The 17,093-nt window shown below is 40.0% G+C and overlaps 1 protein-coding gene across 1 annotated transcript in view; it reads right to left on the bottom strand.

Moving 5' to 3' along the window:
* Window positions 1-283: 283 nt before the first annotated feature.
* Window positions 284-17,093, bottom strand: part of TBX20 (T-box transcription factor 20) — a 63,653-nt gene continuing 46,843 nt past the window's right edge. The window contains exons 7-8 of the mRNA XM_049782171.1: window positions 1,956-2,068; window positions 284-624 (exon numbers count right to left, since the gene is read on the bottom strand). Coding sequence (XP_049638128.1) covers window positions 284-624; window positions 1,956-2,068 — 454 coding nt within the window. The remainder of the gene's footprint in view (window positions 625-1,955; window positions 2,069-17,093) is intronic.

Raw genomic sequence — 17,093 nt, 5'->3', positions numbered from 1 at the left:
GGTTTGTTGTTATTCACTCTTGGGGGAAAACTGATAGATCACTGTATGGCTTATGCTGGCTGAGAACTTGACAAAAATTCTCAAACACAAAAGCTATCCCACTATTCCAGATGAATCCTGGTCCATGGTGTCAACTTCAGGAATAGGTATATTGTGAGCCCAGCTTTCCTCTGAATAAGTCCCTCTTGCTCCAACAACCCAGATCCCACCCACTCGGCCCTGTCCAACATTTCCATCCCCATCTGCACATTCTGTGTCAGATCTTCTCCTGTTTTCAGAAGAGTCATACAAATGGTGTCATCACAGCAGAAGAATGGCGCAGTCCCTGGAGAGCAGCATAAGGGCCCTGCTGGAAGTAGTGATGATACCTGGGCATGTGAAAGGAAGGAAATGTTGGGCCACTTCCTTGCATGGAGCTGGCAATGGCTGATGGGGTCAAAGGCATCCCAAGTCGGCTATATGGAGGCAGAGAACCCTGGATGGGGTGAGGAATGGGTGCTGCTATGGATGCTGTGCTGGTACCAAGAGCAGTCAGGGACTGTGGATGTTGAAATCCAGGAAAACTGGATGAAGAGGATACCCAGGAGCTCAGAGACAAGTTATCAGATGTTGTAAAAGCTGATCCTGTAAGGAAAAACAACTCATTACACTAGAAACTCTATTTCAAGGAATAAATCAAGAACAAAATCATGTGTTAAGATCCATATATTTTCACATACCAATATGTCTGTATATACACATGTATGTGTATGTATAAGTAAACAAAGGTGCCATTTTAGAAAATAAAGCAACCATGAGATAAAACTACTTTTTAGGGAAAACAGCTATATGCCTATACAAGAATTTACTAAATAGAAAATGGCCTAACTTATTAGACAGCCTACATATTCAAACAGGGTGGCCAAAATGTGAATAACCATGTCTGACAGTATTGACCCAAATCCCTTGGAAGAAAGCCCAAGCTGATGGAATTGGTCCTGATCTCTGCAATATAACTTAGGTTCTTCTGGTTCTTCATACAACGACGCATTTTCCTAGTTATAAGTACACATTAGATTTGCTCTTTTGCTTTTCTTTGAGACAGGGAAAGGAGATTTGGGCCACACTGCCAATACTCTGGGGCTATGACTGGTTCTATTTTCAGGAAGATTCTCTAGTGCTGCTCAGAAAACCACAGGTAACTACTTCTGCAGCCTCTTTCATCATTTTTATTAAATAATTAAGAAGTTACGGGATTAATTTTTCTTACATCACTGTGTTCTAGAGAAGAATGATTATGAAACTTCCTGAGTAAAGAATCACTAGCTGGTCACTGGGATTTCACTATAAGAAAACCTAAACTTTGCTAAATATGTTCTTTTGCTATATGGACATAAAATATGCCATGGCCTCTCCCCCACATGAACAGTGCTGCTCCCAGGACTGGTCACTGTGGGTGCTTTGCTTGGAAGCCAGGGACTAAGGGTCTCCTAGAGACCCACAATAGGGGCTTCTCAGCTCTGCCCAGTTTGGTACCACAGTTGCTGCCTCTATATTGTCCATCAAAGAAAAAACCCTCTTTTCAGAGAAGCACTTCCATTATCTTCCTTAGGTAAGCTGAGTAGATATATTCCTTGATTTCTAAATTATAAAGCCGAGGTTCAGAAAAATTAAGGGACTTTCTCCAGAGTCCTTAGAGTCTGTTAAATAGCAGATCTTGGACAAGTAACTTGTGAGACTTACTTTTGTTATTAGCCTCGCCTCCCCGCCAAAATCAAAGAAAATCTTCAGCAGCATAATTACTTGAGATGCAAAAGCAAAATACAGAGTTGGGTGATACTCGTGGGGCTCATTCCCTCTAAGGAGACACCTGAGATACTGGGGCCCATTGACATGGAAGTCTCATCCTCTATCTGCCTTTCATTTCCCTTGGGTGCCCATGCTCAAAGTGACTTCACAGCTAGCAGAGCTCTTACCTCGATTTTGTGCCGTCTGACCCTCATCCCCCAGCACATCTTCTTCTCCTCCATAGGTACGGATGGGTGAGCGGGCATAAGAATGCTTCTGAATCAGGCTTTCAACACTTTCCCTATTGAGAGAGACATCCTGAGTAAACTCAGAAGTTAAGCAAAGATGGAGATTATTTACTGGGTTGGAGGGAATAGGAAAATTGCTTGCTTTGCACACAGCTGACCCGGATTCAATATTCAGCACCCCATATGGTTCTCAGAGCACTGCCAGGAGTGATCCTTGTGCACAGAATGTGAACTAAGCCCGGAGTACCACTGGTTGTGTCCCCCAAATTAAAAAATAAATTTATTAGCCAGTGAAACCTTTTTCAAAGGCAGAAAAACAATACAAGCAAAAAAACACACAACAAAACGACAAACCAAACAAAAACCCTTCAAGGAAAAACCACTTTCAAATACATTTAGCTTGTTGATTCTTCAGAAACATGATCTTATGGAAATAAACACAACATAATTGCACAGGGCAGGGACATTCACCTAAATGAGAGAAACGAAGAGAACTGAGAGCTTTGGAGTCTGATCACTGAAGCAGAGTTCTGGGACATGAAAGATAATGTGTGGCTGCATCAGAAAAAGGGTGGTGATCAAAAACAAACACTAAATTGTTTCGAATTACCCTGGTTCAACTGGTGAAGAAATGTTGCCAAAAAGCTCAAAACATCACCAAAGAGTTTCACTAGCAAACCTAGTGCTTGTAGAGCACTTGAAACATTATGAAGTAGTTTGGAGACTGGTCGTTCTAAAATTCTTGTCTTGAGACTGGAAAAGACAAAGGCAACGTGTCATTTTATTACTGGGACATAAAAATAAAATTTATTTAAAAACACTGTCCTGTAACCTGTCACTTTGTGACACCGGCTTGTTTTAACAGGTAACTTTCATGGAGATTTTTATTTTCTACAAAAATAATCCAGATGTCTTGTGAACAAAAGTAATATTACTTCTTTCTTTCAATAGCAATGATTTTTACTTTTACAGTTATCTGCCAATGTGTTCGTGTTACTGGCTGAAATTCAAATGTTAGCCCAACATTTAAATTATTGAACTCAACTAATCAATTGTGATTTTCTGTTTCTGTGGGTGAGAGATTCAGTTGTATAAAAGTTTGCTCAGAATTTTTTCATCCACTTTCATGATGGACATGGGGAGGTGAGGTCCATTTCCTATTATTTATTCTCTAGTTTTAGTGTCAAGGTAATGCTGGTTCCACAGGATTAATTGGGAAGTATTACTTTGCTCTTAAATTCTAAAAAAGTTTGATTAAAATTGTTATTTATCCCTTGAATGAATCTTTCTGGACCTAATTTTTATTTTTTAGGGAATTCATAGCCTTTAATCCAATTTTTCAAGAAGGTTTAAAAGGACTTCTTTTTTAAAATTACTTTATTTAAACACAATGTTTACAAGGTTGTTCATATATACAGTGACGTTCTTTAGTTACAAAGTTGCTCATGATTGAGTTTTAGTCATAGAGTGTACAACACTCTTTACCAGACCACATTTATGACCACCAGTGTCCCCACTTTTCCTTCTGCTCTCTGCCATACCCTCTTCTCTGCCTGTCTTCATCCCCACCTGCCTCTATGACAGACATTTTCTTCTCTCTATCCCTATCTTTCTATTTCTCTCTCTTTCCCTCTCTCCTCTCTTTCTTTTTCTTTTTCTAGATACTTTGAATATTTGCAAGATTGTTATTTTGTGATATTGTTACTGAAAAGGTATTATACATATAACTTTACTTTTTTTAAGTACCAAGTTCTTGTTCAGCGGGATCATTTCCAACAATCATTGTCCTATATAGTGTTCCCTTCTCAATTCTAACTGCATTACCCTGTGATTTGTAGCAAGCTTCCTACCAGGGATTGGTCCTTTTGGCCCTCATCTCTGTTGTCTCTGGATATTATTATCATATCCTTTTATAATATTTCATAAATGAGTAAGTAAAAACATTATATATCTATTCCTCTTCCTCTGACTCATCTTACTCAGCATAATACTCCGCATATCCATTCATGTATAAAATTTCACCACTTAACTTTCCTAAGAGCTACATAGAAATTCCGTTGTGTAGATGCTCCATCGATTCTTGATACACTCATCTGTTCTCAGGTAGTTCAGTTGTTTCCAGATTCTGGCTACTTGAATAGTATAAGAGAACTCCTTTGTAATCACTACCAATCAGTTCATAAATCCTCAGATAATGACTTCAGTAACACCAACCCAGGGGCGATTTCTGAGCACATAGTCTGGAGTAACCCCTGAGGGTCAAACAGATGTGGACCCAAAAAATTGAAGCTGATTTTTTAAAAATTTTTATTGTGACCAAAGTGCATTACAAATCTTTCACTGCATCATTTATGGTACATAGTGACAATGAATGAGGGGCATTTCCACCACCAGTGCTGTCCTCCCTCCGGCCCTGTTCCCAATATGCATCCCATATCTCCCTCCTCTACCCCCCAGTATGCTAGTGCAACTGGTCTCCACTTTACAGCTTATTGTAGGTTGAGCATCCATTCTACCATCATTGGAGATAAAAAGGATAAGAAAAAGGGGAGAAAAAAATTGGTGACAACTACCAAAAAAAAAAAAAAAAAAAAAAAGAAGAGAGAGGAAAAAAAGAAAGAAAAATGGAAGAAAAAAGAAAAAAAATGGACCCGGCAAATAAAAATAAAAACAAATCTCTAAATAATAACCACAAGTGTGAAAAAGAAAGAGAAAAGTGGAAGAAAAAGGAGAAGGAAAATAAAGTCAAAAACTAACAAATCAAAACAAAACAAGAAAAAGTATGGGTGCTGGAGTGGTAGGGTTTGGCGTTCCCCCCACTTTTTTTTTTCTTTTTGCATAGGCACAGTAAGCATTAGGGAAGAAAGGGAATTCCCGTGGCCTAAGAGATTTAAGGTTTCTCCATCCTTGAAGCATACGATCATGGGATCAACCCCTGGCTCCATATATACTCATTACCCCCTCCCAAAGGCTTTTTTGTGATGCCAGGAAAGTTTCCTCTCAGTTGTGTGTGAGAAAATCAAGCCACTGTAGCTAGCGATCTTGGTATTTGTGCAGGTTATAGGTCAGGGTCTAGGATAGAGTCTCTAGGTTCTAGAGGTTCCTATCCATCATTGTTGTGTGTTCAGTCTTCTGTAACACTTGCTCCCTGTTTTCATTCAGTCCCTAAGCCAAAGCCTAGGATATTATGAATCCAAAGGTTCTGCTCAGTCTCCGTTGTCCAAGTTGGACCTCTGCAATAAGATATCTTGTTGTTGTTTTTTATGTGTCCTGGACTACAGCCTAGGGTAGGGTTTTCCTTAGTAGTCCCAAGGTAGGCTCTGTTCAGTCACAGTTGTCAAAGTCAGTTTTCTGTTGTTGGTGCTCTTATTTTTCACAGTTCAAAGGATGATAGCTCTTCCAATTTCCATTTTGTTAGGTGACGTGATGGACAGCCTGGTCTTAGGTCAAGTTTTCCTTTCCTCGTTGTCATATCAAAACTGGCACAAGTTGATGCCAGAGTAGGTGTTATAAATCTCCCAATGGAGCTTAGTTCCTGGTGGTGTTGCCAGGAGCTGTATCATTTCTACATCGGGGATCTGGGGTTTCGGATTGGACTAACACTGTCCAATCTCCTGGGGACTGGTTGTATCCACATGACACATGTTCAGGATGGGAGGCACACTTCTGCTATAAAAAGTGAGTTCTTATCCCTAGAAGATAAGTTCTTGTTTCTGTTTCTATGGTTTCCCCTTTTTTTACTGTGCCCATACAAAAACGTATGGTGTAATACTGTGTTGCTGGTGCTATTCTGGGTAAGGATGACAGGCTGCACACACAGTCTCTGTCATCTGGTTTTGTTCTGAGGCTTTTTGTACCAAGCAGCACCAAAAATGGTAAGGATAGAGAAAAAGTGTATATATTAAAATAGAACAAATAAATAAAACTGGGTTAAAAAGAAATGGTATTCGAATATAAACAAGTGGTGGAGGAAGCTACTTGTATATTTAAAAATACACATTTTAAGATGTATTGTTATACAGGTATTGAGCTTCCATAGGCAATATAAGACTCCCAATTAAGTCTTTTGATATATTCTTGTGGGGAGTAAAAGCCAAGGTACTTTTTGATTCACAGGCCTTGGAATTGAGTTTGAGACATGCTTTGCTGCATTACAAGACCATATAGTGTCTTTGAGCTGGGAGTTTTGCTGAGGCCGATTCCTGTATCGTGCAACAGTCCACGATTTGGTGGGGGTGGCTCATCAAGCATGAGTCAGCTGGTTGTAGTTCTTTGCTGATGCATGAGAACGGGGACCCAAAATGTGTCTTTCACTGAGGAGCTGGAAAGTGGTTTGTTGGGGCAGGAGGTCAATCTTGGTGCCTACCGAGTTAGGAACTGAGGGTAAAGAGGGTTAAATTAGGGGAAGACAATGGGTCAGGATTGAAAAATGAGGGGATAGAGGAGACACAGGTGTAGGGGAGAGGTAATACATGACAGGGGCTATATACAATACATATATATGAATTGTTTGTGATTTCGGCTTGGACTCAGTATGGAAAGTCACGTCCATAAAGACTGACTTTAAAGATCTATTTGAGTGTTATCATCCAAATCTTTGGTATTTTGTTTTCTTTCCTAGGAAATATCTAGAATGAAGAACATTTTTAGATAATGCTTGAAAAGTATATTTGTCACATGGGTGCATCAAAAATGAGTACTAGTAAGAAAAGACACCGCTACAGGGTGTTCAGTATGAATACAGGAGGAGTTTCCCTCCTCCCCCCTTCCCCCAGAGCCCAGTTGCCAAACCTGGCCCTGAAGACCAGTTTGCCATGGGGGGATCTCGGTCTCCTGGACTAGGTGGTCAGCCCAGGAGGCCATTGGCCAGCTGTCTACCCAGATTCCCAGCCATACCCGTAGGAGAGGAGCAGGAATCCTGGCATGTGGGATCGTCTGGGTCCAGCTGCAGCCTCCCTCTCCAGTATGAAAAAGCATGGGGGAGGAGTTTGCCTCCTCCCCATCCCTCCAGAGCTCAGATGCCAGACCTGGCCTTGAAAGCCAGCTTGGCGTGGGGGGCTCTTGGTCTCCAGGACTAACTGGTCAGTCCTGGGGGCCTTCGGCCAGCTGTCTGTCCAGGTTCCCAGCAATGCCAGTAGAAGATGAGCAGTAATCCTGGCAAGTGGAATTTTCTGGGTCCAGCTGCAGCCTTCCTCTCCAGTTTGAAAAAGCAAGGAATTGGAGTTTTTTATAAAAAGGTTTCAGAAGCCAGCCTGGAAGCCGGTGAGGGACCAAGCACCACAGGTACCCCTTGCGCTCACCCCAGACCCCGCATGCCGGACCCACACACCCCAGGCCCAAAAGCCGGCCCAGAAGCTAGCCCAAAAGCCCTTCAGGAACCAAGCACCACAGGTACCCCCTGCGCTAGCCCTGGAACCTCAGGACCAGGACCGTCATGGTGGCCTGGAGCCAGTGGGGGAGCGAACACCCAGGGTACTCCCTGCGTGCACCCTGGACCCACACACTGGCCCAGACACAGGTAAGGAAGCAACCATCCCCAGGCGTCCCCTGCGCTCAATCCACCCGCCGCACCAGACACGTGCAGACACAGGTGAGGAAGCAATCACCCCCTAGGTACCCCCTGACTGGCTCCCGAGCCACCCAGCTATGCTGGGACAGGCTGGGATCTTTGGAACAGAGGGGAGGGTGGGACCGCCCCCCTAACCTTTGGGTGGGCTACAGAAGCCTGCCCCCCTGAGTCCAGGAGTAGACCTCAAACTCCAGGGGCCGAGGAAAGCTGCCGGGGGTCTGATTGAGGAAATTTCTTTGGCTGAGACCTGGAGGGGCAAAGCTCCGCTGATTCCCAGACAGGGGAGAGAGGCCAGGGCCCTAGTCTCAAAGCACCCTCCACCATTGTGGCCAGGAGTGGAACTGCACCAGCTGGCAGGAATAAGCAAAGGGAATCAACCAGGCCCACTGAAGAAAGTGGCAGGGCTGACTCTCAGGTAGGGGGGGGTGGGGCATTGTGGCCAGGAGCACAACTGAAATACCTGGCACCAAAAGGGAAGAACAACTGAAGAGGCCCCACCAGAGAACACACGAGGAGCCAAACCTCAGCGACCTCACCCAACAGACCCGCTAGAACCACGCTCAGGGAGGGGATCCATCCCCAAGCCACAGGGGGCCAAAGCAGGCTGAATCTGGAAGGCACTGCACTCCAAGCCACACCAATAAATGCAAGAAAATATGGGTAAATCAAGGAGAACCCTAACATCTGGAGATACGGAGACAAACCCTGGCAAGTTTCCAAGTCCACCAAAATGCACAGATCCATGGGAAGGAGACCTAAAAGCAGCCATGAGGAAGGAAATGCAAGACTTGATAAGGAAATGAAAGAAACGCTAGCCAATGAGTATAAGAAATCTATGGATGAACAAATCAGCCAAATTAAAGAAGAAATGTTAAAGAACATGAGAGAGTCCATATAAAAGGAATTGAAGAAATGAAAAGACAATGTAACAAGCCTTATGAACAGAAACACACAGTTGGAGAAGCACATTGAAGCACTCGAAGGAAAACTGCAAACAAAAAATGACCAAGAAACCAACAAAGAAATAAAAGGCAAAGCACTGGAAGGAAAATTCCAGTATCTAATGAACAAGGACAAAAGAAATAACCTAAGAATTGTGGGTATACCAGAAGGGGAGGAAATAGGGAAAGGGGAAGAACAAATAGCCAGAGAAATAATAGCAGAGAACTTTCCCACCCTCTGGAAAAAAACTTCAGTGCAAATCCAGGAAGCAAAGAGAGTCCCTAATAAAATAGACCCTAATAAACCAACACCAAGACATATAGTAATATAAATGGCAAAAACCAAAGAGAAACATGATCTCCTTAAATCAATAATGGAGAAAAAAAAACCCTCAAGTACAAAGAAAGGGACATAAGACTTAAAACAGATCTCCATTTAAAATAATTCAAGCAAGAAGACAGTGGAACAACGTATTTAAATGCCTGAATGAAAGAAATTTCCAACCTAGAGTCCAATACTCAGCAAAACTCTCATTTATATGGGAGGGCAGACTAAAATCATTCTCAAACAAAAATGATCTTGCATTATTTGCGCAAACAAAACCGATCCTAAAGGACCTACTCAGAGACGAATTACACATCCCAAACCCCCGATTGTAAAAACAACCACTCTACACAATATAACTGCAAAACAGTCCTCTCTGTCAATAATCTCCCTAAATGTTAATGGTCTAAACTCTACCATTAAGAGACACAAAGTAGAGAACTGGATTAGAAAACACAAACCGAACTGCTGCCTGCAAGAAACACACCTACAACTACAGGACAAACACAGACTTAGAATAAAAGGATGGAAATTAATTATTCAGGCTAATAGAAAACAAAAAAGAGCAGGGACAGCCATTCTTATATCAGACCACATTCCATTCAACCTCAAAAAAGTGATCAGGGACAAAGAGGGACACTATTACTGATCAGGGGAATACTAGATCAAGAAGTATTAACCCTGGTCAATATTTATGCACCTAATGTAGAGCCAGAAAAATATGTGAGGTAACTGCTTGCAAACCTGGAGAAACACATGATGGGAAATGTGATAATTGTAGGAGATCTCAATACTCCATTATCACCACTGAACAGATCCACCAAACAAAAGGACAGCAAAGACATAAGAGCCCTAAATAAAAAATTAGAAGATCTAGAGCTAAAAGACTTTTATAGGATGCTCCATTCCCAGAAAACAGAATAAAGCCCACATGGAACCTTCTCCAGAATAGACCATGTCCTAGGATACAAATCTACAAATCTAACCTATATAAGATCATAAATGTAAGGATCATTAGAAGCACCCTATCAGATCACTATGCAACAGAGGTCAAAATTGACTACAAGAAGAAGCAATGGAGAAAAAGTAATACCTGGAGATTAAACAAAATGCTGCTCAACAACAGCTGGATCAAAGAGCAAATCAAGGGAGAAATAAAAAGATTCCTTGAAACAAATGATAATGAAGAGACAACCTGTCAAAATCTGTGGGACACTGCAAAAACAGTAATTAGGGGGAAACTCATAGCAATACAAGCCTATGTCAAGAAAAAGGAAAATGACAAAACCAACAGTTTAAAGGATCACCTCAAGGAATTGGAACAACAGCAGCAAAGAAATCCAACCACAACCAGAAGGCAAAAAATAATAATTAAAAAAAACAGAGCAGAAATAAACAACATAGAAACTAAGAAAACATACAAAAAAATCAATGAGACCAGGAGTTGGTTTTTTGAAAAAATAGACAAGATAGAAAAACCACTGGCAAATCTCACCATAAAAAAGAGGGAAAACACCCAAATCAGTAGGATCACATTGAAAGGGGAAAGATTTCAACAGAACCCAAAGAAATACAACATATCATGAGATCATATTATGAACAACTATAATCAGTTAGGCTAGAGAACCCAGTAGAAATCGACAGATTTCTGGGAAAAATACCATCTTACAAGACTGGATAAGGAAGACCTAGAAAGCCTAAACAGACCAATGACTTCAGAGGAAATTGAAGATGTAATTAAGAAACTTCCTAAGAACAAAAGTCCAGGTCCAGATGGATTTAAAGGGGTATTCTATCAAACATTCTGAGAAGACTTACTACCACTTTTCCACAGGCTCTTCCAAACCATCGAAGAAACAGGAATCCTCCCCACTCCTTTTATGAGGCTAATATTACACTCATTCCCAAAGATGGCAAAGACACCACCAAGAAAGAAAACTACAGACCCATATCACTAATGAACATAGATGCAAAGATTCTAAACAAAATTTTAGCAAACCGAATTCAGCACTTTATCAAAAAGATCATACAACCTGACAAAATGGGTTTCATCCCAGGAATGCAAGGTTGGTTCAACATGCGTAAATCAATCAACATCAAACATCACACCAACAACTAGAAAGACAAAAACCACATGATCATATCAGTCGATGCAGAGAAGGCATTTGATAAAATCTAACACCCTTTCATGTTGAAAACACTCAGCAAAATAGGGTTAGAAAGAACCTTCCTCAAGATAGTTAAAGCTATCTATGAAAAGCCCACAGCCAACATTATCCTTAATGGTGAAAAAACTGGAAGCATTTCCACTAAACTCAGGAACAAGGCAAGGCTGTCCACTCTCTCCACTCTTATTCAATATAATCTTAGAAGTCCTAGCAATAGCAGTCCAACAAGAGACGGGTATCAAAGGAATCCAAATTGGGAAAGAGGAACTCAAACTATCTCTTTTTGCAGACGATATGATGATATACATCGAAAACCCTAAAGAGTCCACAGTAAAACTCCTAGAAACAATTAACTAATATAGCAAAGTGGCTGGCTACAAAGTCAATACACAAAAGACAGTAGCGTTTCTCTACACAAATAAGGAAGTTGAGGAGAGAGAGATCAAAAATACAACTCCATTTAAAATAGTATCAAAAAATTTAAAGTACCTAGGAATCAACCTTAGAAGGGAAGTGAAGGACCTATACCAGGGAAAGTTCAAAACACTCAGAAAGAAATTGAAGAGGAAATGGAAGAACATCTCATGCTCATGGGTAGGTAAAATCAACATAGTCAAAATGACTATCCTACCAAAACTACTATATAGGTTTAATGCAATCCCGATCCAAATTCAGACACAATTCTTTAAAGAATTAGAACAATCAATCATAAAATTCATCTGGAACCACAAAAAACCCAGAATAGCTAAACGCATACTAAAAAACAAGAAGTTGTGTGGCATCTCGCTACCTAACCTGAAACTATACTATAAAGCCATAGTGACCAAAACAGCATGGTATGGTACAAGGACAGAGCCTCAGACCAGTGGGTTTGAACAGAATTTCCAGACATAAACCCCCAGATATATAGTCAACTAATATTTGACAAAAGAGCCAAGAACTTGAAATAAAACAAAGAAAGTCTTTTCATAAATGGTGTTGGTACAACTGGAAAACCACATGTAAGAAATTCAAAATTGACCCATACCTCACTCCTTGTACAAAAAATCAACTCAAAGTGGATCAAAAACCTTGAAATTAGACCTGAATCTATAAAGTTTATAGAGAATACGTATATAAACGAGCTCTTAGCAGCACACAAAGCAATCTAAAGCCATAAAACTTATGTAACTCCTTAAACATTGAAGGAAAAGTACTTTTTTATATTACCATGAACATGTATATTAGTTTAAGTTAACCTCAAAAGTTTTTTTTTGTTTTGTTATTTTTTTGGGCCACACCCATTTGACGCTCAGGGGTTACTCCTGGCTATGCGCTCAGAAGTCGTTCCTGGCTTGGGGGACCATATGGGACGCCAGGGGATCGAACCGCGGTCCGTCCTAGGCTAGCGCAGCAAGGCAGGCACCTTACCTCTAGCGCCACCGCCCGGCCCCAACCTCAAAAGTTTAAGTGGGTTGTTTTTCTTAAGGATTAGAGTTAAAGGAGCACAGTAAAAACGGTGTTAGAGTGGCAATTATTGTTTGCATAGGCCCACCAAAATATGAGGGACATGGAAAGGAAAAGCATTGGCCTAAATACAAGGAGACCCTACTGAAGTTTCCTGGCATAAGACCAACTCTAGGCTCCAGGCAAACTAGTTTGTCCAATCCAGGTCATTGTCTGTAGTGCCAATACACTTTTATTTTTCACACAGTCTCTGTTGTTGGTATCATGTTTGTATTAAAGCTCCTGGAATCTGCATATCCTACATTGCAGTCAGAATGGTGCAGAGTGTCCTCTAGTTTCACCTCACAATTAAAGGTCAATGCAGAGAACCCTGTCCTGTAAGCAAGTCATTGTTGTTGTCAAGTCTTCTTAGTGTTAAGGGAAGTCTCTTTTGAGCAGGTCGATGTCAGAGCTGTGGTAGGGTCTTCCCTGTTAGAGGATTACAATCTGGGGACTTGAGGGACAAAGTAATTGTAAGTGGGTTCTGTTCTATTTTTCTTAATGTTCTTTGGCTGAAAGTTCAAAGTTAAGATATCAGCAATGGGACTACTAAGAATTCTGTTTATGGGTGATTGTCCTTCCACGGTAACTTTACCTTGTCCTTTTTCTTTGCATCATTGTTCTCATAATTAAAAAAAATTAATAAAAAATGAATTACAAAATTAAATGAAAATAGCATAGGTAGGGACCTGGGGTGATAGATAGTACAACTGGTAAACTTCTATGGAGGACTCAATTTATAAAACGCTACTTTTTGCTCAAAATAATATGCATTTACCCAAGAAAAGTATAGGCTATTTCTGTTCTTACCCAGATATGTGCCCAAGTTCATTGGTAAGCAGAGGATTTTTTTCTTCTTCCTTAGTTCACAATAAAAATTTTGTAGTCATCAAAAGAAAAAAAAACCGAACTCTTATCTATGAGGGATAAGAACTCATACTTGTTTACAATACAGGGACATCTCCCACCTTGAAAATATGTCACGTGGACCCAACTTAGTCCCAAGGTGGTTAGACACCATCCGTCCAGCCTTGAATACTGAATCCCAGACATAAAAACGACACAGTTCTTCACGACAGCTACAGGAAACAAATCCCATCCGGGACATCCTTAATACTGCTCGGACACCAACAAGTGCCAGCTCTAATATGATATCCTGACAATGAGGAAAATGGGAACAACTTGACCTAAGAGCAGATTATCCTGCCCCTCCAGCTGACAATAAGACAAAATCAGAAGACTTGTCACCCTTTGGTCTGTCCAAAAGCCAAGATCGAATTTTACAGATGACTGGCTGATAGAACCATGACTGAACTGTATGTATCCTGTGACCAATAAAAAAAGCCCTAGTCTAGGGTTTGAGCTACGACTTGCACAACAACCATGATCTCCAGTTCCAAGAGCTATGACTTGCACAACAACCATGATCTCCAGTTCCAAAAGTCCATCTGAGACAATTGCAACAGATTGGGTCTTCTGGAAACATTAACGAAAGATGCTATCCTCGGCTCCATCCTAGGATCAGAGCAAAGGCCAAGACCACCAACCACAGAAGACAGATTAAAATGACACTGGGGGAACAGAACTTCTAGAACCACAAAGAAAGGCTTCATCATAAGTTACATCCCTTGACCTGTGCAGATACTGAGATCTCTAGATACAGAGATCTGATTTTTATCACCCAGGACGGAGCAGAAGTCTTCCAAACACCACGAAAGCACCGAGGGGAGAGTAAATGAACCTGAAAGGAGTCTATAGTTAATCTCATGACAATATACTTCAAGGGTGGAGAAACCCTGTATCAAGCACAAAACAATTTTATCTATCTAAGTTTTGTCGATTTCTTCGTTTTGGTATGGTTATTGAAGTTGTCTCATTTATATTTATTTATTTATTTTCTTCTTTTCTCTGCCATGTTTTTTTTATCTCAAGACCATGGCTTTTATGCAGTGTTGGAGTGCTCACTGGATATTTTATTTGACACTTCTCTTTGTACTGTTGGGGTGTTTTGCCTTCTTTTTCTCCTTCATCTCTCAAACCGATGATGAGAGCCTCTAGAAGGACTCTGCCCATTTTCGGCATATTTGATTTTTATCGCTTTTCTCTTCTTCAAACAAAACCACATAACTTGAACTATCTAGTCCCGCCTCCCAGGAGAAAACAATGGAGGTACCAAGACCAAAACAGGTGTAGGATCACTAAGGAGTAAGCTAGGCTCAAAGGGGACCACGTATTCTAGCAGCCCCAGGGGTGAGGGAGGAGGATATGGGAGGTAGGATGGGAATGGAGGTGGAGGGAGGATAATTCGGTGATGGGAATCCCCCTGATATTATGTTAATATGTACCTAAAATATTATTGTCAACAATATGTAAGCCACTATGATCAAAATAAAAATTATATTAAAAAACGTTTTCAAAGTATAATTTCAAAGCTATCTGATATCTTTGTTATTTAAATACATTTTGTTTCTGGGGGCAGGGTGCACCAAAATGAGTTATTCTCAGAACTTACTCTTGGCTTTGTGCTCAAGGCTCACATCTGGAAGTGTTTGGGGGACTAATGTCTAGAGAGCTGTAAGCAAGGCAAGAGTCCTACTAGCTGTACTACTTTTCCAGCCCCTTACTTAATCAATTTTGACTATAAATGTCTTCAATACATCTGTTCATTTCATTCAAACTATAAGCTTAAGTGTTTATAATATTTCTTTTTTTTTTTTTTTTTTTTTTTGGTTTTTGGGCCACACCCTGTGACGCTCAGGGGTTACTCCTGGCTATGCGCTCAGAAGTTGCTCCTGGCTTCTTGGGGGACCATATGGGACGCCGGGGGATCGAACCGCGGTCCGTCCTAGGCTAGCGCAGGCAAGGCAGGCACCTTACCTCCAGTGCCACCGCCCGGCCCCTATAATATTTCTTTATAATACTACTGTGGGCATCTCTAGTGATTCTGGTACATTCTAGTAGTGGCAATTATTTTTTTTTTCTCTTATATGCCTAATCAGCTTGATGGATAATGTCCATTTTATTAATCCTTTACTTATTTTAGTACCACTTACTTTGTCTATTGTTTTTCCATTAACTGATTTCTACACTTCTATTTATTGTTTTCTTCTATTTACATAGGGTTTTATTTGCTGTCCTTTTCCTATTTCTGAGATGGAAGTTTGAGGGTTTTTTTTTTTTTATTTCTATCAGGGATAAGCACTGAAGATTTTTCTTAACGGTTTAACAGCATTCTAAAAGTTGTTATATGTTGTACTTTCATTAAGTTCAATTTCTAAAAATTACTCAGGAGACCATGTGGGACATAGGGATCCAACTGGAGTCAGCTGCATGCAAATCAAGTGCTCTACCCACTGTACTATATCTCCAGTCTGCCTCTTTTTTTTTTTTTTTAAGATCTTTCCTGTCTCCTGAGTTATTTGAATCTTTTGGGCTTTAGTATTTTGAAATACATGAAATAGTTTTATAGTAATTTTCTTAATACCATTTCTGTTAATCATAATATTCATGACAGTTCTGGGATTTTTCAAAAGATTAATTTTATTGTTGTTGTTTAGATTTTGGACCATACCTAGGGGTACTCAGGCTCTAATCCCAACACTGTGCTGAGGGGTTGCTCCTTGTGGTGGTCAGAGAAACATAGGGAGCCAATCATCTGGTTTAAAACAAGTGCTATTCCCAGACTTGTATAAAGACTGACACTGTTTTATCTATTTCAGGTGTATTTTCTATCATACTCTCTGGTAGTTTCCTCACATACAAATGCTAATCAAATCTAAACTGAATGCTTGCGAGAGACTTCCTATTATTCTTCAAGATTGTTTTCTTCTGTATAAGAAAACATGTTGAGTCCTCACTGTTATTTATTGAACTTTCATTTCTGGTTAGTCAAAACAGAGTCTCAAACTGATTATTTCCTCCTCTCTGTATCATGATCTAGGTATTCTGTCCGGCAATAAGCTGAGACCAACATAAAACTCAGTTTTCCCTGCTTTGGGGAATTACTTCCCTTCATTGTCTACCTATCAATGTCATAAAACACTTTTTTTTTCCTATTAACTATTTAAAGTAAAAGAAAATAATTTATTTTGTTGCTTTATCTTAACCTGAAAATACTGGGGAGTCTTCCCAAAATCCCAATTCTATTCCCACAATAAGCAAATGATAACTTCTGGGGATGATACATATTCAAAGTCATTATTGAAGTTCTCAGATGATTACAATTGAGATGAAAATTTAGTAATGATAATAGGCATAGAACAATACTGTCTCCTCTGCAGTACTTGAATATAACATATAATTTGTTAAAATTCACCACAAATCATAAATTATCTTAAGACTATATAATTTACCAATTAATAAAAAGAAAAACTTTCTGGTCTAATATTAATAACTGATGAATAACTGATGAACCTATTCACCAAATTGGTAAAACACTGTCATCATTAATTTAATATCAATATAGTAGATGGGAGGAAAAGTTGTATGTCAAAAGTAATAATTTTTAAACTCATTCATTGAATGGATGAATTAATATATGAAAAGGGAAGCCACCTAGAATATTTTTTCCACTTTGACATAATTACTCCT

The sequence above is a fragment of the Suncus etruscus genome, chromosome 10 (assembly GCF_024139225.1).
Source record: "Suncus etruscus isolate mSunEtr1 chromosome 10, mSunEtr1.pri.cur, whole genome shotgun sequence".
NCBI classification, from domain to species: domain Eukaryota; kingdom Metazoa; phylum Chordata; class Mammalia; order Eulipotyphla; family Soricidae; genus Suncus; species Suncus etruscus.
Note: the sequence above shows the minus strand (reverse complement) of the source record. Positions and strands in the feature narration are given on the sequence as shown.